General features: G+C 35.2%; 1 protein-coding gene and 1 pseudogene across 1 annotated transcript; both read left to right on the forward strand.

Annotated features, from left to right (window-relative positions):
• The first annotated feature begins 367 nt into the window (after nt 1–367).
• Nucleotides 368–19,648, forward strand: LOC132304722 (cytochrome P450 CYP749A22-like; annotated as a pseudogene).
• Nucleotides 19,649–20,639: 991 nt separating this feature from the next.
• Nucleotides 20,640–25,314, forward strand: LOC132302732 (cytochrome P450 CYP749A22-like). Its single transcript, XM_059799652.1, has 6 exons — nt 20,640–21,603; nt 21,968–23,075; nt 23,188–23,411; nt 23,560–23,792; nt 24,215–24,590; nt 24,696–25,314. The coding sequence occupies exons 2-6, from the start codon at nt 22,790–22,792 to the stop codon at nt 25,122–25,124; spliced, it is 1,548 nt and encodes a 515-aa protein (XP_059655635.1). The 5' UTR covers nt 20,640–21,603; nt 21,968–22,789; the 3' UTR covers nt 25,125–25,314.
• Nucleotides 25,315–25,507: the final 193 nt, after the last annotated feature.

Raw genomic sequence — 25,507 nt, forward strand, 5'->3', positions numbered from 1 at the left:
TTGAAATTAAACTGAAATCATTTTATTTTTAAGTTTGGTTTCACTATTAAATCTGTACGCATGCTAAATCGGTAGCAAGTTTAATCTCTGTATTTGTTTGCAACCATTGAATATAAAATAGGGGAGTGCTACTGGGGTTATATAAAACTCATGGGGTCAGTTTTATCCTATTTAATTATGTGTTGCAATTTAATCTGTTTCAGTTTGTGCTTATTGAGTTTCAGTGTTAGTCTTTAAGCATATTCTATTTGGTAAATGTTCTAAGATTTTTCAATGATGCCCACTAGTGTAACTAATGTTTAAGATGTTACTGGATACTCCTAGAACCCTTAGAATCAGTTTTATAAATCAACTGAATGGTAGAAATATGCCAGAGATGAAGCAGAAGGTCGGTGCCGGAGCAAAAAGGGGAACGGAGCTCTCAAATGAGGTGAGAGCCGGCTCCAGGAAGTTGGGAGCCGGCTCCCCCTTCATTGAGCCAGCTCCAAGAGTATAGGAGCCGGCTCCAAAGTGTTTTGGAGCCTGCTCAACTTGTCTAGAGCCGGCTCCACTTTTCTTTTACGTTCTGTGGTTAGTTTTAAGGCACTGTTTGATATTGTTGGCACTGTTTGAGTTCAAATTAGACTCTCTGAACTGTGTTGAGTTAGGGAAAGGTTTTTAAAAAATTAATTCATGAAGTTTTTAAGCCTTAGGGTGCATTAATTTAACTATATGCTAATGTTTTAAACCGTAGGAAAATCTAAGGCAAGTCGCAGGCAGTTTACGGATTTAGCGGATCGAAAGGATTTAACTGTGCAAACTGTGTCTAAAAATTAAAAAGAGTTGGAACATGGATTCCAAACATTATACCATGCTATCTTTAATAAATTAAGGTCTTAGTACTCATGAATTTAACCGTAGAAAAGTATATAACAGTACAGGCGGTTAACGGATGGAATGAGCTTAATTGCTTAAGTAAACTTTAGCAATTTAACGAAATATTATTATAATTATAAATCTTAATTTTTGGTGGCATGTTAGGACCATTTAATTAACAAGTTTGGTCTATGTATAGTTTGGACATTATTGGTTAAGATATTAAATTCTTTTCTGCAATACATGGATGTAAGATTTGAATTACAATTGCTGTAATATTAAGCATTACACTGCAATTATTTGGGTTAGGATTTGGATTTAAATTGCTGAACCAGTACTTAGGCTTTATAAATCTAATTCAATGCTTGGCCTAGAATTAATTGAGGAATTATATTTATATTTTCTGTCAACTAACGGGATGGATGCTGGATTTTAACTTAATGAGTTACTAAATTTTGTCTCGTTTAATTACATGGATGGATTTGTTTTTGGATATTAATTGCTGAACTATTATTAATAGTCTGTAATTGTTACATGATCGTGGATTTAATTGCTGAATTATTATATGTTCTGTCAATTACATGGATGTGGAGGATTGTATGAACCGGTATGAGACGGTGTCATACTAGGTTTGGACAGCACCAGTTGCTAAAGTCCTACCTATACTGGAATAAGGGTTCGGATGATTAAAATAGAATCCACCCTAAATACTTAAGTCTGTGCAGTTGAATAATCTGAACAACTTACTGAATTTCTTATGGATGAATGTGAATGGATTTTAAATATATCATTATGTTACCGTGACAAGAGCATTAGTCTTAAAGTCAACGGTTAGGGTGCATGTATCACCTAGAATGGATAGGGGTTTAAGTAAAACAATAAATCCTAATTTATGTCGTGTCATGGCAGCGAATCAGTTGAGCGGCACTACATTGGTTTGGATGGGAATTTATATATATAAATTATGATACCGCGATTTGAGCTTGAGTCTCATAGTCGACGGTTAGGGTGCGTATATGCAGTAGGATGCGTAGCTAGCTATGTTGGTTGAGGTATACCCTATTAGGCTTAGGTAGTCATGCCCACTCAGGTGCATTTTGCATGTTACCTTCTATTCAGGTTGAGACCCTCAGCATAGTTGGTGAGAGTCATGTAGTGTGGATCTATATTTATCTATTAAGGACTATATAGATATGTTTGAGATGTCTAGGATGTATCTGCGTATCGGGTCTCTGTTTGGATTGTAGTTAGGATAGAACTTGTTCGTAGGCCTGACCAACTATTATTTTTCAGGTAACGGACGGTTCCAGGTCTTAGAGCTTGTTCGTGCCGAGCAGAGATGACTACTCATTCTACTGATGATGTAGGGGGTTCTTCATGGTTCAGCAGTGGACTTCTTTTTAGTTGTTCACTTTCCAGTATTGGCTTTTGATTAAGGGTCCACCAGATGGATTCCCAAGTTGTATTATAATTGGAGAAGTTGGATGTAACAGACTAGTTCTTATTTATAAGATTTATTCTGAAGTTTTCAATAAAGGATTTGCATTTAGTTTCTTTCCAGCGAATTTTATTTACTCATGTTTATCGTAATAATAGTCTGTGTTCGATTATTGCTAATTGGTTTGATATCCTCGGGTAATCGGGCGTGGGCCTGGCCAACCCGTATCCGGAAATTCGGGGGTATCACACCCCAACGGCCAAAAAGGCGAAAATGAACTTAAAATGGAAATTTTGAAATCCAAAGTTAACGAATGACATCAAATGACCGTTTGGCCATTGGCCATACCTCATACATGACTAATAAGATCCTATGGAAGAATCAAAATAGAATTACCACACCCGATGTAATCATAGGGAGACAATAACTTAACATTTTTCAACAATTTCATAATATTTCATGAAGTCAAAAATTACATAGGATACAAAATACATGTCATTGGCCTCCGGCCTCATCTCATACATGTCAAGTACATTGTAAAGAGTGTACTCATGTACACACTACATATATGGAATCAAATATACACATTTTGACATATAAGGTTACGAGTGGCATTTCAAGCCAACCTTTACAAGAACTAAAGTCTTCAAGTCTACAATCATCTAAGCAATGATGAACATCACGCACCAAGTCTTCGTACCTGAACAAAACCCCAAGTAACTTCGGGGTGAGTAAACAAATTTACTCGTAGAGAATGAGCATTCATCGACTCGATTTCTTAAAGATTTTTAGACTATCATGAAACAATTCAAAAGGATCATGCCACCTAACGTCTATATCAAGGTTAGACTCAGGGAGCATCCTAAGCTACCTTAGCTCATTTCTAACATAAATCACATCCTTCACGCAATCCAAACAACAGAAAAACATGCTATACAAGCAATAAAATATAGATTCTCAAGGCCATCAACTTGAAATCTAAAATACGAAGACGACAAGAGTAGGTCATGCCACCTAACGTCTATATCCCAAATGAATCTATAGGATCATTCCTAAGTTTCATTTGAACAATATAGCATAGATGTACTTAACAACATCAAAATTTACAATGATTCATTAAATCATAAAGCTTGAATGTACTTAACATCATCAAAATTTACAGTGATTCATTAAAATCATAACGCATAGATATACTTAACAACATCAAAATCGTCAATAACCAAAACCACAAGTCACAATGAAACATGATTGTCAACTTGGAATTGAATACGAAATCAAATAGTGGAAAACTTGGACATCACGTCTCGGATTAAACCAAGATCAAAATAGTTATTCCGGGCATTAACCCGCTGGGAAAACCACTCTAGTGCGCACTATCTCAATTGGGGAGAACTCATACCTCCCGCACTAGAGCCAAACTCTAGCCATATCACTTGTAACAATGTCCTAAGATTCCAAAATAAACTAAATAAGTTCACAACTTATACATAATTTATATAATGCATGAAACCACCTTTCATGCACAAGTAGGTTGAAACCACACAATCCATGCCTTTGAGTTTAAAGTCTAAAATGGCATATATAATGTCAAATAGAAGGTGTGCAATTCATTACACAAGTCAACACATTCTTATGAATATAATTATAACAACAATGTTATCCAATGCTCAAAACACAACCAAGTGAATATACAACAAGTCCAAATCTATGATTTATACATAAAATCAACTTCTACAACATAATTAAATCCATGGAACAATTAGATAGAATTTAATTAAATAAAATAATTAAATTCTCTAGATTTAAAATCAATTCCAATTAGCCTCAAATTAATATATATTAAATAATATATCATGGTCATTACATATATCAAATCAAAAGTGCAAAGTGAGCAAAATACCATCATGTAGAATTTAATTAATTTAAATCAATTAAATATCTAGATTTCAAAAGTTATTCAAATGACCCCAAATTAATATATAGCAAACACTAAGTCATAGTCATACCATATATCAAGTGTAAAATGGAATACAAGCAAAACATAATTAACTATAATTTAAATCAAGTTAAATTTATTAAATCTATAGGTTTGAAAATTTATTTAAATCTTTCAATTTAATATATAACAAAAATCAACTCATGACCATGCCATTTACCAAGTCTAAAATGAGTTATATGCAAGCTCTGATAAATCTCTAATTTCTCAAATTAACAAAAGTCATGCATACAACTTATATTTCATACAAGAGAAAGTAAAATAGTTTGGAAAATAAATTATAACACCCCTTACTTCACTAGAGAAGTGTCTCTCTAGTATCCAAGGCAAATCAACACAAAATGGCTAACGCTTCAAGGTTTATGTAGAGAAGGATGAGGGGAACAAAAAGTATTCCCAAGATTAAGCTTGGAAATCAATGGAAGGCTTTCAAAAATCAAGGTCAAAGCTTAAGACTTTAAGCTTCATCCATGGAGGTTAGGGTTTGTGGTGAGGAAGCTAATGACAAAATGTGAAAAAGTGTGAGTGGAAGAATTAGAAATCCTCCACTCACTAGGTGATCTTACACCACGGTCAACACACGCATCTATGGTCAATTGCACAAAAACCCTCCTTTAAAACCATAATCTCAAAGTGGCCCAAAAATTAATTGCAAGACTTAATTTGGAGCATACACTTGTCACTCATCCAAACATCCATTATAGGCTTAATCCTAGGCCTACATTTCTCAACCGTCCAAGCCAACAAGTGCACTTATCCTAGGTCAACAAGTGGTTAAATCTCCACCCTCCACATGTCCTCATCCAAGGCCTCAAATTGCTTCCACACAATTGTCAACAAGTGGACCAATGAAAGTGTGACACTTGTCACACTTTTTTAGAAATTGCAAAAAGGTCCCTTTTGAAAATATCTTCCAAATTAAATTGCAAAATAGTCCCTAAGACGAAAAATAATTACTTTACATAATTACAATAAAATCTCAAAATCAAGTATATTTACAAGAAAGTATGCATCCATGTCCTTTACAAAAAAGTAAGCAATTCGAATGTATTTTTCTATAATAGTAAAAATACAATATCATGGAATTTAAATATTATGGATGCATGCAAAACTGGAATCAAATCCGAACACGAAAAGTGAGGTTATGCAAACAAAGTGACACACGGGAAAAAGACGAAAAGTGAATAGTGTCACAAAAGTGAAAATGTGAAAATGACTCGGTCCTCAAAGGAAGTCGTCAAACCAAGGAAAAGAGTCTCTGAAACCATCCCCGAGCACTCAAGATGATACCAAGAGATGAAAAAATCGAATTCAGAAAAGAAAAGATCAACGAAAAAAAAAATATCAGTGAAAATCTGAGAAAAAAAAAAAAAGAAGGAAAATGACCGAGTCATTACAACCTTCCCACCTAAAAAGGATTTCGTCCCCAAAATCCAGCCCTAACAAAACAAAAAGCGAAACTAGGATAACTACGGAGTACATCTCCGAGTATCCCACGCAACATGCTACAAAAGCAATCCCCAAAACTGAATGACAACGTAGAAGCCACTGTTATTCGCACCCACGTGCTCACGACATGACAACTCGTAAAAGAAAAGTGACCACACGGCCACACAACAAGTCCAAACTCACATACAGAACCCAAAGTCAGACAAAGGATTGGAAAACAGCAATTGAAAACATCCCTCTTGACGAACCATCATAAGGAACCAAAAACAACCACCAAAAGAACTCCAAAATCACCACATATCGAATCAAGGTACCGAATAAGGACGACGTGGCAGTACGAATAGCCACCAGAACTCACCCACGACGTACTCAAATGTGTGATAGCAAAGACAGAGCACAGCGCCCGCCCACACTTACTCATCAGTAAGGTAGCATTGACGACAACTATCACTCGCCCACAACACACAACTTTGTATGGTAACATGACAGTATAAGGCACTAATTCATAACATGCCCCCCACTAGGTCTACCCATGAAACCTCTCGATACCAATGACATCAATGTCGCAAAACGATCATGGCCAAAAGCAATGTGGGAACTAGACATCTATGAGAGTTGGGATATGGTCCAAAGACGTTCTGGACCATCCCGGCTGATCCCAAACTCTGACAACAATGTCATAGGCACCATTATACTTAAGACCCTAAATCCTCAATACAGCAAAACTAACATCTCGAACGTCTTAAAATATTACTATCAACAATATCAATCATGAATTCAAAGCCTGAAAAGCAAATCGAAACCTCCAAAAATCAAAACGAACCTTACTACAAGATATTTCATCGAATGTCCTTCATATCTTCCTAAAAACATATTAACTACAAGACTACACCGTAATCAAACATCAGATCCAAATCCCTATCGTGGATAACTAAATCCTCAAAATAAAAGTCCACCAAGTGGCGCACACATCGAAATCCTGACAACCAAGGTCACAAAATGAATCTCTCGAAACCGTGCTTGGTATCACCAAGCTGAATCAAAATTCCTCAATTTCCATCAATCCATAAACAACCACTAGAACTAAGATTCCTCAAAACTATGCCTAGTCATAACTAGGACGAGAAAACTCCACAAACAAGCCATATCCAACAGCGATTCTTTAAAACTTATCCTAAGAGTCAACCACATCTAAGTCTCCAAAATTAAAACAAGTCTCCGAAGGACATTCTCAAAAAAGCATCGAGCTCACCTCACAAACCAAACAAATCCTCAATGAAATGGACACAAGTCCCCGTAAAATGATCTTGTACTAATCCACTCACTCTGAGCACCACAACTCTGTCAACAACCACCGCAAAACTCTCCAAAGGAAGACACGAAGGAAATGAACCACCAGTCCTAAGAAGGACAACACCACAACTCTGTCTCTGAAACGAAAGACAATAAGGTCATAGACTTCACCCCTTATATAGAAGTAGTCAACCAAAATCAACCAAATCCTCACCAAGGACTCAAGACAACAATGGTGATCCCCACGGACCAACCAACCCCAAGGTTGTGCACAACGCAACGAAGAGAAGAGACTCACTCCTTGTGAAGTCCCTTACTCAAACCAAGAAAAGATGAGAAACCCTATTCTCCCACAAATGTCAACACGACAAATATGAAAAGGGAGCAAAAAAGGAGAAACTAAACATGAAGGTCGTGCAAATAACAAAGAAATGCAACTACCAAGAAGTTAAATTTACTCACATAGATAAAATCAAGGGTACATGCAGCACGTCTCCATGTAAGCACAAAATTATGTCACTATAGTACAGTAACAACATGGCATCTCTAAGCATATAAAAAAGGCATGCTAATGCCACTCAACAAGAAAGTAATGTGGACACACTTCCACCTACTCATGCATTGCAATATCATGAATCATACTACTAACATGGTAGTAAATGAAACTGCAAAGGATAAAAATGATGCAACAATGAACCCTATGGACATCGTGTCCTGGAGTGTCTAGGTAGAAGGAAAGACCAGTCCTAGCCATAAACTGACTCCAAAAACCAAGGCGACAACAACCTGTCTCAAAACAAACGTGAGCCCTTACCACAATGGTAAAACTCTAACAATCCATTTCTGAACCTAAAGGTGACACTACAAGTGACACTAACAGTGCAATGTTCTTTCTACCCAAAACATCAATCAATTGACTTGATCCCAAAAGCGTCATCACGCAAGGAGAACTCAAAGAAAATGGCAACTATAGTCATACCAACAACAACCAAATCAATCACCACGACTGATCTCCAAAATAACCATCATCATCATCGATCAAAAGGATAATGCCTATCGAAACAAAACCAACATTAATTCCATCCAAACTGCACTTGTAGCTAGCCAGTATGGTAGCATGACAGTACCATGCACTTGCCCACAAACGTACCCGCCCACAAAAATTGCAATCCCAGAGGAATCATCCCAAACAACCAAGGATCCTAAGAGGTCCATAACCTCATCATGGCCCAAAACCAACAAATCCAGCACTACGGCAATGCCAGATGACTCACCTCACGAGGGCCCAAACAAAAGGTGTCTTACCACTTACCCAAAACCAATGCTAGGTCGACAACAACCTACACTACCACAAAACTGTGACTACAATCTCCATCAACCCCAACTCGTGCCTCAATGACCAATCCGGTGTCGTGCCAAATATGCAACACATTTATGCATATACAAATCTAATCTAGCATACATTATATATCATGCTCTTTAAAAAATGATTTAAATCATGCTAAATAAACGGCATACCACATGTAGCACGTAAGCACATAAACATGTTATCAAACCAAAACATATTATCATGGAGAATATAAACACATAGAGCATGGCAACACAACCATGATATGCACCCAAAACCCATCATCCAAGGTATTCAAACCTAGGAGCTCTGATACCACCTGTGACGACCCTAGTTTTTTGGCCAGTACGTCCTGTGATAAACCGAACATAGACCTGTTGACGAATATGGAATACGGAAACAAAAGATAAAACCATGGTCTCTAGAGATGCAACACGTCTCTAGGACACCAATGTGATCCTCAATGAGGTCACGAAACCTAAAGATATTAAATGCGGAAGCGACGTTTCAAAAATGGATAAGAATGAACCTGGGGTAAAATGGTTATTTCATAGAGAAATGGATATTACCAAGCATACCACTGGAAAGACAACAAAAAATTAATGAAGTTAGACTCAAGAATCACCTGATTAGGAGTCCGGAAAGAAAATATATCAAGTCCTGAAGTCGAAGGAAGGGAAACCCTATCCTGGTTCGAACCAAATTCTGACACTACCTTACTAAAATATGAATAACATGAGTTACAAATGGAATCTGAAGCTCTACTTGGTACCATTGGAAATCTTATTTTGACGCGGTTAGTTTAGACTCAAGAATGGACCACTTCAGAGTTAAAATGAGTGAGATATGACCCGTTGAAGAAAGGTGTTTGAAGTAGGAACAAGTCCTGGCGGGCGCCGGCCCAAAAGTTGCGGGGGCCCGCCAAATGTGGCAGAATCTCGCGGGTACCCACCCAAATACTGTAAGGGCCCGCTAAATGCAGCAGTGGCGTGGACTGGAACCTTCAAAATGCAGAAACAGTAGAAAATGCAGAAAAATGAATTTGCAACGCGGTTTTCGAGATCAAGATGACATTTTTCGAAAAAATGTCGTGAAGAAACTCCCCCTAAAATAACATTTTCTATGTGATATAATCGAGAACGGAATTTATTTCGCAAAGGAAATCCCCAAAATTCCCTTGAACAAGAGTTTTCAAGAAAAATGTGAAGTGAGTCCGTAGGAGGCTCATTTCCCCAACAAAAGAGTTTTTCATGAAAATGATCATGCACGCAAACGTAAATAGTGATTTTGAGCGTGCGGGAATGGTCCGCGGCTTCCGGAAATGGGCGAGTCAAAATCCGACCCCCCAAAGGCCAAAAAGGCGAAAATAAACTTGAAATGGAAATTTTGAAATCCAAAATTAACGAATGACATCAAATGACCGTTTGGCCCTTGGTCACACCTCATACATGACTAATGAAATCCTACGGAAGAATCAAAATGGAATTCCCACAACCGATGTAATCATAGGGAGACAATAACTTAACATTTTTCAACAATTTCATAATATTTCATGAAGTCAAAAATTACATAGGATACAAAATACGTGTTATTGGCCTCCGGCCTTATCTCATACATATCAAATACATTGTAAAGAGTGTACTCATGTACACACTACATATATGGAATCAAATATACACATTTTGACATATAAGGCTACGAGTGGCATTTCAAGCCAACCTTTACAAGAACTAAAGTCTTCAAGTCTAGGATCATCCAAGCAATGATGAACATCATGGACCAAGTTTTCGTACCTGAACAAAACCCCCAATAACTTCGAGGTGAGTAAACAAGTTTACTCGTAGAGAATGAGCATGCATCGACTCGATTTCTTAAAGATTTTTAGACTATCATGAAACAATTCAAAAGGATCATGTCATCTAACGTCTATATCAAGGTTAGACTCATGGAGCATCCTAAGCTACCTTAACTCATTTCTAGCATAAATCACATCCTTCATGCAATTCCAAACAACATAAAAACATGCTATACAAGCAACAAGATATAAATTCTCAAGGCCATCAACTTGAAATCTAAAATACGAAGACGACAAGAGTGGGTCATGCCACCTAATGTCTATGTCCCAAATAAATCTATGGGATCATTCCTACGTTGCATTTGAACAATATAGCATAGATGTACTTAACAACATCAAAATTTACAATGATTCATTAAATCATAAAGCTCGAATGTACTTAACAACATCAAAATTTACAACGACTCATTAAAATCATAACGCATAGATGTACTTAATAACATCAAAATCGCTAATAACCAAAACCACAAGTCACAATTAAACTTGATTGTCAACTTGGAATTGAATGCGAAATCAAATAGTGGAAAACTTGGACATCACGTCTCGGACTAAACCAAGATCAAAATAGTTATTCCGGGCATTAACCAGCTGGGAAGACTACCCTAGTGCACACTATCTCAATTAGGGAGAACTCATACCTCCCGCACTAGAGCCAAACTCTAGCCATATCACTTGTAACAATGTCCCAAGACTCCAAAATAAACCAAATAAGTTCACAACTTATACATAATTTATATAATGCACGAAATCACTTTCCATACACAAGTAGGTTGAAACCACACAATCCATGCCTTAGAGTTTAAATTCTAAAATGGCATATATAATGTCAAATAGAAGGTGTGCAATTCATTACACAAGTCAACAATATATTCCATAAAGAAAATACATTCTCATGAATATAATTATAACAACAATATTATCCAATGCTCAAAACACAACCAAGTGAATATACAACAAGTCCAAATCCATGATTTATACATAAAATCACTTCTACAACATAATTAAATCCATGGAACAATTAGATAGAATTTAATTAAATAAAATAATTAAATTCTCTAGATTTAAAATCAATTCCAATTAGCTTCAAATTAATATATGTTAAACAACATATCATGGTCATTACATATATCAAATCAAAAGTGCAAAGTGAGCAAGATACCATCATGTAGAATTTAATTAATTTAAATCAATTAAATCTCTAGATTTCAAAAGTTATTCAAATGACCCCAAATTAATATATAGCAAACACTAAGTCATAGTCATACCATATATCAAGTCTAAAATGGAATACAAATAAAACAAAATTAACTAGAATTTAAATCAAATTAAATTCATTAAATCTCTAAATTTGAAAACTCATTTAAATCTTTCCAATTTAATATATAACAAAGATCAACTCATGGCCATACCATTTATCAAGTCTAAAATGAGTTATATGCAAGCTATGATAAATCTCTAATTTTTCAAATTAACAAAAGTCATGCATACAACTTATATTTCATACAAGAACAAGTAAAACAACTTGGAAAATAAATTATAACACCCCCTACTTCACTAGAGAAGTGTCTCTCTAGTATCCAAGGCAAATCAACACAAAATGGTTAACCCTTCAAGGTTTATGTAGAGAAGGATGAGGGGAACAAAAAGTATTCCTAAGATCAAGCTTGGAAATCAATGGAAGGCTTTCAAAAATCAAGGTCAAAGCTTAAGGCTTTAAGCTTCATCCATGGAGGCTAGGGTTTGTGGTGAGGAAGCTAATGACATAATGTGAAAAAGTGTGAGTGGAGGAATTAGAAATCCTCCACTTACTAGGTGATCCTACACCATGGTCAACACACACATCTATGATCAATTGCACAAAAACCCTTCTTTAAAACCATAATCCCAAAGTGGCCCAAAAATTAATTACAAGACTTAATTTGGAGCATACACTTGTCACTCATCCAAACATCCATTGTAGGCTTAATCCTAAGCCTACACTTCTCAACCGTCCAAGCCAACAAGTGCACTTATCCTAGGTCAACAAGTGGTTAAATCTCCACCCTCCACATGTCCTCATCCAAGGCCTCAAAGTGCTTCCACACAATTGTCAACAAGTGGACCAATGAGAGTGTGACACTTGTCACACTTTTTCAGAAATTGCAAAAAGGTCCCTTTTGAAAATATCTTCCAAATTAAATTACAAAATGGTCCCTAAGACGAAAAATAATTACTTTACATAATTATACTAAAATCTCAAAATCAAGTATATTTACAAGAAAGTATGCATCCATGCCCTTTACAAAAAAGTAAGCAATTAGAATGTATTTTTCTATAATAGTAAAAATACAATATCATGGAATTTAAATATTATGGATGCATGCAAAACTGGAATCAAATCCGAACACGAAAAGTGAGGTTATGCAAACAAAGTGACACACGGGAAAAAGACGAAAAGTGAATAGTGTCACAAAAGTGAAAAGTGAAAATGACTCGGTCCTCAAAGGAAGTCGTCAAACCAAGGAAAAGAGTCTCTGAAACCATCCCCGAGCACTCAAGATGATACCAAGAGACGAAAAAATCGAACTCAGAAAAGAAAAGATCAACGGGAAAAAAATATCCGTGAAAATTTGAGAAAAGAAAAGGAAGAAAAATGACCAGGTCATTACAATGTAGGATTGGGAAAGAAAAGAAATTGTGGCCAAACAAATGACTAAGTGTCATATATAGTGTCAAAGCCAAAGTGGTGGGTCCTGCTTTCTGTTTAAACTTGAAAATGGTCCACAAAAGCCCCGAACACCGTGAAATAATGCAACGAAGTGTAAAATGAGTGTCTAAAAATAAAATAAAGGCAAATAATAATGTCTGAAAAAATTTCGAACACCTAAGTGGGGCCCACACGAGACCTATCGAGTCCAAAAATTCAAAATGCTAAAAATGATTCGAAACGATCCTAAATATATTTCCAAGAGTTTGAACTCAAAGAAACGTCCCAACTAACTCCTAGGACCATGTGGTACGTAAAACAATGCATAAAATAATAAATACGAAAAAGAACAAAATTTACCAAAAAAATAAAAAAAAGAAAAAGAAAAATCCGAAATATTACACAATAACTTGATATGACTGGCACATTCAATATATACTCTTTCATCACGTACAAAGTACTAGTTGTTCGATCACAAACGGGTGTAAAATTAATAATTGAATACAATTCGGTCTGTGTCCAATTTCACCGTAATTAATGAAGAAAATATTAAAGTATATTCACTCACTCTCTTATAATAAATCCGGCCCTTAAGGAGTTGTACCGTGTTGTGTCCGTATCGTTCGACTCTTCAAATATACATGTTCATAACTAAAAATTAAATTTTGTTATTTTGGACGCTTTATTGACTAATATTTCTAAACACTTCGCTAATACTTCTCAAACATTTCGACTTAACACTTATAATACAATTCTACGCAGTGTCTTAAAATATTATGAATACATTCTAAAGTGTTTTAACTTTTTCTTTAAAAAAATATTAACACTATATACATCATTACAAGTAGTGAAATATATAATGACACTTGTTAATTTAAACAAAAACAATATTATAATAAAATAATAAAATAATGGTAAACAAAAACAATATTATGATAAAATAATGAAATAATTGTAAACAAAAATAATATTATGATAAAATATTGAAAGGACTGTATATATGATATAAAAATTATTACAATAATGATATAATTTTATTTTTTAAAAATAATTATTTTAGAGGGACTCTTAATATAAAAATTAGATATAAATTAAAGTTTTATAATATTACTCAACAAATTAATATTATAAAAAATTATATATATATATATATATATATATATATATATATATAAATATTATTTTTCTAATTATTAATTATACACACTTATCTCTTTTGAAATTTGAACTCCATGCAAATATCAATAAAAATTTATATTTATATATATACTCAAGTCCAAGCTTTCCTATTGTAGTATTTTATTTTATTTTTTTAGAATTTGACCATTCTACGTATCCATGGTACTTTACATGTCGTGCTAGATTTATTTATTTGTTATCAACTTCCTCCACAAATGTTTGTGGGTACCAATTCTGATACACTCAGTTGAATTGATTTGGAGTCTTTCTTTCAAGCTCTCTGTGCTTGCTCCTCTTCTTAACTCTCATCAAATTCCTTCACAAATATTTGTGGGTGCCAATTCGCATCCAAGGCATGATACGGTCACAGGGAATCAATGGTCCTTCTTACAGATTCATCCATAGAAACACCAAAGAGATCTTCAGCACGAGGAAGGAAACAATGAGTAGACCCATGAATTTATCACATCACATATCTCCTAGAATCCATCCTCACATTTACACTTGGGTCAACAACACATACGTAAGTACTACTGTGATGATTAATGCATTATTACCTAGCTTATTGAATCTGTATTAAGCACAATATAACCCCACCGTGCGTAGCATTGAAGTAGTCAAGTAGACAGAGAGATTGGAGTTCAAGGTAGTATAGCCGTTCTCCAGAAGAAGTAAGAGGAAGAAGAAAGGGGCCAAATTAACCAATATTCGGTATTAATTTCCATATTTCAATTTTTTTTGTCAATTACTACTTATATATATAAAATACACACATACTTGCAGAGAAGTTGATAAAGTTGGGGAGAATAAATCATAGCCCTTGATAATGATTAATTAATGTGTGACTGTGTGTAATGTGTGTTTGCTGCAATATATATGATGAACTGTGAAAGAAACAGTAAAAAATGGCTAGAGGTCCATTAGGGCAAGAAGGATTTTAAAGGGCCACAATTCAAACCCAATAGACCGACGAGCAGCATTAGGTCCATGGAAAGACTTTTCAAGCCCATGTTCAGACAAGCAAGTTTCCTGCTATATGTTAATTGTGTGTTTGCTACTGCTAAATGTATGTTTATTTTATTTTTGGTTTCTTTAATTTAAGATCTGTTAAATCAGTTTACTTCTGTATAATTTTTTTTTGGCAATTTTTTGGGTTCGGTGTAACACACCATTTGTGATCTTCAGACCTATTTAACCCCCTGTGGGTTTAAAGATAGATTAATATGTCAAATTTACTCATGTTGAATTTCAACCAAATATTATGTGATATTTTATGTAAAAATTGCATATATTTCTTACACAAAATCATCTAAATAACCATAATCAATAAAGTTAAAATAAATTAAAGATAATACCTTGCTTCAAAATAAGAACAATTAATTGGGGATCTATTACACTGGATAATGCCCTTTAAGCACAATATAAAGTGTTCATGAATAATAATGTGCAGTAATGTTATTATGGGGTTTGCTATATAATCTGCCGATAAGCCTCCCACTTGTTGGTTCTACAAGGTTGAGAACTCGGATCCTCTCTTGTGCGGTTTGATTCTGTGCCTTTATATCGCTTATGCAACAATTCACATCGCTTATTATTATTTCATGTTGCTGCACTTTATCATGATGTTGTTGCATTACGATGTAGTGCGTTGCACTAATGATACAAGACGCAGGTACAGGATACCCTCCACAGGAAAGAATCCGGATTCCAAGATTAAAGTTCTTGATCTCTTGGACAATATTGCCAAAAGATGCATGTATGCTCAAGCTACAAGAAAGGTTAAAAAATTTGTTTATTTTATTTATGATTTATTCTTTTCATTTTTATTTAAAGATGCCTGCCTTTGGTTCATGGAATTAATTTGATTTTAATGTGTTTGAAAACTGGAAAGAGTCGGGTTATGAAAACTCATGTGCACATATTGAACAAGTTTCAAACCCATGAGCTCATAATCTATAAATATTGTAAGAAAAGGAAAAGGCCATTATGCTATGTCAGTCTCATCTTTCCGTCGATGACTTGGTGTGGATGAATTGCTGTAAGGGAAAATATCATAGACAAATCTAATTTTTTTCTGTTCTACTTATTTATTATTATTGTTATTATTTTTCATATTCAAATTTTTGTTGCGACTGTTCTAGTTTTTTATTTTTTGGCCAGTGAGTGTAGATGATCATTGATTAGTGCCTTAGTTTTAGAAGTACTTTTGCATTCATGTTCATCTTTTCGTACCTTCTTCACTTCTCCATGCAAGAACCTCTTGTGCAGATAATTCATCTTACATTCCTCCATGGAATTATACAACAGCCAACAAAGTCCTTAATTGCATTTTATCTTCCTCTTCCAATATTCCATGTAAGACAAGCATGTAAGACATTCATACATATAAATTGACTACTTCTACATATTTCTTAGTGACATCCACATCGTTAGTACCTACAATTGTCCCCTTTTAGGACAAGGAATCAATTGTACACCAAACGGTTAAAGTCCAAGAGCTAATGAAATTATTAATGAACACAAGAATACAAATTTTAGACAAAATAAATTAATTACTAATGACATTATCAATATGTACAACAACAATAATTTGCCTTAATCTATTAGAAGCAGGAAAAACTTTGTTTCCAGTTTGTCTTGCTTCCAATTAAATGATTCCTATTGCCTTCCTCACTGACAAAGCAAGAAATACTTAAAGCAGTAATCAATGCCACAGTTCAGTTGATTTGGAGTCTACAGCAATATGGCTGAATTGGGAACCTTAGTATTCTTTTTTTTCAAGCTCTCTGTGCTTGTTCATTTTATTTACTTTCATCAAGTTCTTGCACAAATTTTTGTGGGTGCCACTTCGCATCCAAGGCATAATGCGGTCAAAGGGAATCAATGGTCCTTCTTACAGATTCATCCATGGGAACACCAAAAGAGATCTTCAGTATGAGGAAGGACACAATGAGTAGACCTATGAATTTATCACATCACATATTTCCTAGAATTTATCCCGAAGTTTACTCTTGGGTCAACACATATGGTAACACTATTTAGTTTTATATCTTTTTGAATCCTAAGTAGTTCATCCATACAAATGAACTAATTTAACTAGTTAGTTTGTTTTATTTTACTTTTGGATCAGGTAAGCCCTATCTCAGTTGGTATGGTACCAAAGCTCAGTTAGTTGTCACTGAGTCAGAATTTATTAAAGATATACTGAACAATAGAGACGGAGCTTATAAGAGAATAGACATTGAAGGCTATTTGAAGAAGCTAGTAGGACATGGTATTCTGGTATCAGAAGGTGAAAAATGGACAAAATTACGGAAACTGGCCAATCATGCTTTCCATGCAGATCGGCTCAAGGTAAGTTGTGTGGTTATTATTGTTTTTGTTGTTGTTAAGTCACTGAAACCAACACTACTGAAGCGTTACTATTGATCAAATTCTCTAATGATCTGAGTATATACCAAGTAATATGAAATTCTAGATCTAAGTGTTAAGGGGTAACTACTAATTATATGAAGATTGTTGTGTGTATAGAATATGATTCCGGAAATGACTGCAAGTACAGAGATGATGCTAGAAAGGTGGAAACAGTATGAAGGAAAAGTGGTTGATATGTATGAAGAGTTCAAGGTATTAACATCAGAAGTGATTTCCAGAACAGCTTTTGGGAGCAGTTATTTAGAAGGGAAGGATATATTCGAAATGTTGATGAAGTTGTCGATCATAAATGCCAGAAATGCTTTCAAGATTCGGCTTCCTGGCATCTGGTAAGTTCATCCTTAGTTAAAATCAAGTCTGGTTTCAGATTAATTTGATTTCTGAATAGGAAAGAAGACATTGCATGAGGAAACTTTACATGGGTCCAAATTCTTTTTTTTTTTTTTTTGGTTTTTGACTAAATTGTCTCAAGACTCTCAACTTCAGTCTTATATAGAACTGATATTGATCACATATTTTCCTTCAACTTTAAGAGCTCTACTGTATAAACTGGAATTAGTAATTTTTCTCCCTTGGCTTTGACCATCATAAGTACCATAGGGGATTGAAATGAGGAACTTCCTCTTGGGATATGAATTTTCAATTAAACCAATTCATGCCATGACATGTAGCAGTATCCCTTAGGAACTTATTACGAGGTTATCCTCATTCCTTACTCTTCACATGTTCAAATATTAAAGGACCTTGGAAGAATTGGGAAATAGAACTATGTCCAAACATTATGCAAGCGAAATATGAACTCATATGGCAAGAAACAGTTTTTTTAGTTGGTACTCACACACACACATGCCTCCACCGAGGATCGAACCCTTGACCTCCCTTTGAGAAGTAGGGGTTTGGTACCGCTAAGCCACTGGCCTGTTGGTGGCAAGAATAGATTTGACAGGATGGTCAAATACAAGATTGGAAAGCCCTCAACTTCTTGGCTCAATTCTTACCATATTTATAGGAGCATAGATAAAGGTCACTCCATTATGCTGTATTTTAGCATTAAGTTGTAAAAAGATACAATAACAAGATGGTTTTGTCTTCAAAATCAACATATTTATGAATGACTAAATGATCTATTTTAGCTCTAGTTTTGAGTATTAAAAGAATTCAAGCTTTGAACGATTCCTCCACAAGAAGCCAGATTGGTCAGCATACTCATTTTAATTTTTATTCATCCACCGTTGCATTAAATTCTTAAGAACTGCTGATGATTTAGAATCAGATGAACTTGAACAAGGAATTCGCGATTCCATTATATGGATTATAAATCAAAGAGAGAAGACAATGACTGGAGAAGTAAATAACTTCGGGACTGATTTACTTGGATTACTTGTGAACGCTAATCATCATGCTGACGAGAAATATAGGATAACAGTAGAAGATGTGGTTGAAGAATGCAAGACCTTTTACCTTGCTGGACACGGAACTACTGCGACCTTACTTGCATGGACTGTTCTTCTTCTAGCAATCCATACAGATTGGCAAGAGAAAGCAAGACAGGAGGTGCTCGAGTTATTTGGCCAAGATCACCCAAATTCAGAAGGCATTGGAAGGCTAAAAACGGTAACCAAATTGTTGAAAATTAAATTGAATATTCTTGTTTGCATTACAAAATTAACATTATTTGATTCGGCCTTTAATTCTAATATGTCCTTTTTTTCTCTATGCAGATGAACATGATCATCAATGAATCTCTAAGACTATATCCTCTGGGGGCTCAATTGAGTAGAAAAACTAAACATGAAAGTCAAGTTGGGGAAGTTCATTATTCCAGCCAATGTAGAGCTTTATATGGTAACACTGGCACTTCATCATGACCCTCAAGTATGGGGAGAAGATGCACTGCTTTTCAAACCACAGAGATTTTCTGAAGGGGTTCCTAAAGCTACCAACGACAACCAAGCAGTGTTTCTTCCCTTTGGTCTGGGACCTCGAATTTGTGTAGGAATGAATTTTGCAGCGCCACAGCTTCACCCTCTCCCCAACCTATATTCATTCACCAGTTGCACTTACGACAGTTCCGTCCACAGCATGGGGTTCAGGTAATACTCCATGCTCTGTAGTATGCACCAGAGTTGTTAGTAGAATGTGAAGTGAATGAAATAACCAACAGAGAATGATATCCTGTACTTTGATGTACAATGGGATTTCAGTTAAGAAATTCTGAGTGGTGTAGAGTGTGATATCTTGTATTTTTATGTACAATGAGATTGCAATTAAGAAATTCTGAGTTATGGTTTTACTCTCACATCACATGGTTCCCAATAATTTCTTGGACTAATAATTTTATTGGATTCGGTAAGAAATAGTCAAGGGAGGGTGTACTAAGTCAACATATGCAACTATCATACAACTATGCAAGTTGGCTTTTTTGCTTGCCATTGTTGTAAAAGTTGATGTGGATCCATATATTAAATATTTGGTTTGCAATTATAGGATTTGTGATTTTCACTGTCGACCCTACAGATCGAAGAGAGATGACTTTCATACCCATAACAAAGAAATGAACTATTATCCTTAATTTCTATGAAAGAAGATAAATTATTGTATGGTCAGGGAAGAAGGTAAAAAGTTGATATAAAATTAATGCATTTATTTATGTGTCAATGGGTGATTGATTTGAAATCAATGATTATAGACTGTGTAATAATTTATGAAGAAAGAGAAAATATAAAAGGTCTTGGGTCAACTTTGTGGTTTGCACCACACAATGTCATATTAGAAAATAAATTTAACACTACTGCAATATAAGTGTAGTATTATTAGCAAACATATTAAAAAATATTTTATATAATTGATCACTAAATACCTAATAAGTTTTTTACTCACAACAGATTTTTTTATTATTATTATTTTTTTGACAAAAAAGGCTTTTTCTATTTTAACGGCAATGCCAAACAGGCAGTAAGGGGACCAGGCCCAAAGCTAATTAATGCACACTGGGCTATTAAGAAGGCCCAAGAAGCAGGACCACTGGAGCCCAACTCATCTGTAACAGAGGACCGTTGTAATCAACGGCTCTTTGATTACTCGGTACCATTACACAATTTTCGAATAGGTGACCACCAAGTGGTGTTCAGCTTTGCTCCAATGGAGGAGCAACTGAGAGGGGGAGGTCAGGAGGCCAAGGAGGGGACTGATAAATGAGGCTGGTAGGTCCCAAATGTGCCTAATTCTCCTAGCCGAAGCTGAATCTTTTATTGATGTAGAGAGTAAACACTTGTTCTATTTTAGACTAAAACAATACATCTGGAAACACAACCGGTAGGCCTAAGCCTTTGACAGATGAAGAATGTTATTTATACCTAATAGTCTAATCGAGAAAGCTAGCCAAGGGTTTTCTAAACCGTAAGATATATTGAATAAGATCAAAGTTTTCGTCTTACCCAATGTATCTAGAATAGAAATTCCTTGATTATATTATGTCTAAGAATCATTATCCTAGTTAGATTGATAAGACCATATTTTGAGACGATCTGACTCCTTTTAAGATTATTTTGTTCCTCTCTTCCCATATGTGGTAAACAGATGCTGCAATTCTTGGCCTTACAGTGCTGTCACATCTATAACCAACAAGTTCAGTCCAACTTAATGGGGCAATATGATGCCCACATAGTGTTTGAAAAAATCTCCAAATGAGTTGAACAAAAGAGCAATTAAAGAAAATATGTGATGGAGACTCTGCAGTGGAGATACAAAGGCTACAAAGATTTGAGATTCGAAAATAGGTCAGGGAGTACTAGATAGTTGGTAGCCTAGATTCGTATTTTTTCGCTCTAAAGGATCACAAGCATGTGACCCTCAGGCCATCTTTGAGCCAATTTTGACATATTAATTGTCATCAAATGGGGACACTGGATCAGATTGTACACTTACATTTATGGGAATTAAAGATTCACCCAGAAATAGAAACAAAACAGGTGATAAGACTTGGAGGTGGCACGACAACAGCAAGACGGTGCCAATGCTGAAAAATTAATTATGGAGGACCTGTAGGAACCAGTTGATGAACTGCAAGGTGAGGTCTCTGTGATGATTAATATATTATTACGTAGCTAATTGAATCTGTATTAAGCACAATATAAGTTATGAAGTGGTCAATCCACAAGAAATTTTAAAACCTGCGGACCTATTACACTAGATAATGCCCTTTAAGCACAATATAAAGTGTGCATGAATAATAATGCGCACTACTGTTGTTATGGGGTTTGCTATCTAATCAGCAAATAAGCCTCCCACTTGTTGGTACAACGTTGAGAACTTGGATCTTCTCTTGTGCGGTTTCATTCTGTGCCTTTACATTGCTTACTATTGTTTCATGGTGTTGCACTTCGTCATGATGTTGTTGCATTACGATGTAATGTGTTGCACTAATGATACAGGAAACTGACACAGGATCCCCTCCACAGGAAAGGATCCGGATTCCAAGATTAAAGTTCTTGATCTCTTGGACAATATTGCCAAAAGATGCATGTATGCTCAAGCTACAAGAAAGGTTAAAAAATTTGTTTATTTTATTTATGATTTATTCTTTTCATTTTTATTTAAAGATGCCTGCCTTTGGTTCATGGAATTAATTTGATTTTAATGTGTTTGAAAACTGGAAAGAGTCGGGTTATGAAAACTAATGTGCACATATTGAACAAGTTTTAAACCCATGAGCTCATAATCTATAAATATTGTAAGAAAAGGAAAAGGCCATTATGCTATGTCAGTCTCATCTTTCTGTCGAGGACTTGGTGTGGATGAAGTGCTGTAAGGGAAATATCATAGACAAATCTAATTTTTTTGCTCCACTTATTTATTGTTATTATTATTATTTTTCATATTCGAATTTATGTTGTGACTGTTCTAGTTTTTTATTTTTTGGCCAGTGAGTGTAGATGATCATTGATTAGTGCCTTAGTTTTAGAAGTACTTTTGCTTTCATGTTCATCTTTTCTTAGTGACATCCTATCAACTATATTTGTCTTCTTGTAGAGCAAGGAAGCAATTGTCCACCATACAATTAAATTATTAAATTAACACAAGAAAACAACATTAGACAAAATGAATTAATTGCTAATGACATCATCACTACAACAACAATAATTTGCCTTGATCTATTAGGAGCTGATCCTCTTAAGTTTGTCTTACTTCCAATTAATAAATACGTAAAGCAGTAATGAGTGTCACAGTTCAGTTGATTTGGAGTCTGCAGCAATATGGCTGATTTGGGAACCTTAGTAGTCTATCTTTCAAGCTCTTTGTGCTTGTTCCTTTTCTTAACTCTCATCAAGTTCTTTCACAAATATTTGTGGGTGCCAATTCGCATCCAAGGCTTGATGCGGTCACAGGGAATCAACGGTCCTTCTTACAGATTCATCCATGGGAACACCAAAGAGATCTTCAGCATGAGGAAGGAAACAATGAGTAGACCTATGAAGAATTTATCACATCAAATATTTCCTAGAATTCAGCCTCATATTTACTCGTGGGTCAACGCATATGGTAACACGATTTAGTTTTTTTTTTTTTTTTTACTTCCTGAATCCTAAGTGGTTCATTTATACAAATGAACTAATTTAACTAGTTATTTTGTTTTACTTTACTTTTGGATCAGGTAAGCTCTACCTCAGTTGGTATGGTACCAAAGCTCAGTTAATTGTTACTGAGTCAGAATATGTCAAAGATATACTGAACAATAAGCATCGAGCTTACAGGAAAATAGACATCGAAGGCTATTCAAAGAAGCTATTAGGAGATGGTCTTGTATTTTCAGAAGGTGAAAAATGGACAAAATTACGGAAACTGGCCAATCATGCTTTCCATGCAGATCAGTTGAAGGTAAGCTCTGTAGTTATTATTGTTATTGTATTTTGAGTGTACTAATATTAATTTCTAAATAACTTCCGGGAATAAAATATAATAATAAATTCTAGATGAAAAAGCTAAGGGGTAACTACTAATTATATGAATTTTGTTATCTGTATAGAATATGATTCCGGAAATGATTTCAAGTGCGGAGATGATGCTAGAAAGGTGGAAACAGTATGAAGGAAAAGAGGTGGATATGTATGAAGAGTTCAGGGTATTGACATCAGAAGTGATTTCCAGAACAGCTTTTGGGAGCAGTTATTCAGAAGGGAAAGACATATTCGAAATGTTGATAAAGTTGTCTATCATAAATGTTAGAAACACTTTCAAGATTAGGCTTCCTGGTATCAGGTAAAATCAATTTTTTATTTTTTTTTTGGTTGTTGTTGTTCCGGAGAGTTTAAGCAAATGCGCACACACCCACAATATTTTCCCTTAGCAGAGGGCTCGAACAATCAACCTCCCCTTTGTGGAGAGGAGATCATATCATCTGGGCTAATGCCCATTGGATTCAATTTAAGAAAAAAGCAGGGCATGAGGAAACTTTATTATGTTTTATTTTAGCATTACAAAGATACACTAAGAAGGTGGATTCTTCTTAAAAGTCCACACAGGAGTGTCACTTATGAATTATGAATGAATTAATGATCGACTTCAGCTATTATCTTGAGTATCCGAAGAATTCAAGCTCTGAAAAATTCCTCCACAAGAAGCCGTATTGGTTAATTGTCTTTCTCATCCTTAATTTAATTTGTATTTATCCACTTTTGCAGTAAATTCTTAAGAACTGCTGATGATATAGAATCGGATAAACTTGAACAAGGAATACGAGATTCCATTATAAGGATTATAAAGCAAAGAGAGAAGACAATGACTGGAGAAGTAAATAACTTTGGAACTGATTTGCTTGGATTACTAGTGAAGGCTAATCATGATGTTGATCAGAATTATAGAATATCAGTAGAAGACGTGGTTGATGAATGCAAGACCTTTTACTTTGCTGGACATGAAACTACTACGACCTTACTTGCATGGACTGTTCTTCTTCTAGCAATCCATACAGATTGGCAAGAGAAAGCGAGGCAGGAAGTGGTAGAGTTATTCGGCCAAGAACACCCAAATTCAGAAGGCATTGGAAGGCTAAAAACGGTACCCAAATTGTTGCACATCAAATTGAATATTCTTGTGTGCACAACAAAATTAACACTATTTGATTCAGCATTAAATTTTAATATGCCCTTTTTCTCTACGCAGATGAACATGATCATCAATGAATCTCTAAGACTATATCCTCCAGTGTCTCAATTTAGAAGAAAAACTGAACATGAAGTCAAATTGGGGAAGTTCATTATTCCAGCAAATATAGAGCTGCATATGCCAACACTGACACTTCATCATGACCCTCAAGTTTGGGGAGAAGATGCCCTGCTTTTCAAACCAGAGAGATTTTCTGAAGGGGTTGCTAAAGCTACCAACAACAACCAAGCACTGTTTATTCCCTTCGGTTTGGGACCTCGAAATTGTGTAGGAATGAACTTTGCAATCAACGAAACGAAGATTGCTCTGTCAATGATTCTGCAGCGCTACAGCTTCATCCTCTCCCCAACTTATATTCATTCACCAGCTGTAGTTGCGACAATTCGCCCACAACATGGGGTTACTGTAATTCTCCATGCGCTGTAGTATGCACTAGAGCTGTTAGTAGAATGTGAAAGTGAATGAAATAACCAACACTACTGAAGCATTACTATGAGATTGTATTTTGATGTGATATCTTGTATTTTGATGTACTATGAGATTGCAGTTAAGAAATTCTGAGTGGTGTAGAGTGATATTAAAAAATGTTATTATGCTATGTCATGTCAGTCTCATCTTTCTTTAGGTGCCGGTGTGGGTGTGGTGTTGCTAGGGAACGATCAGAGAAAATCGATTTTTATAGTGCTACTTATTTATTTTTCATATAATGGATGTTCTCATATTCGAATTTATGTTGTGACACTTGTCAACTTATATATAAGTTGGTAACTGAACCTTTTGTTTTTTGGGTAGGGGACAGGACCACAGAT

This window comes from Cornus florida, unplaced genomic scaffold (genome assembly GCF_030987335.1).
Source record: "Cornus florida cultivar Cherokee Brave unplaced genomic scaffold, ASM3098733v1 CherokeeBrave_3.0.0_Hap2_Chr04, whole genome shotgun sequence".
Classification (NCBI taxonomy): Eukaryota; Viridiplantae; Streptophyta; class Magnoliopsida; order Cornales; family Cornaceae; genus Cornus; species Cornus florida.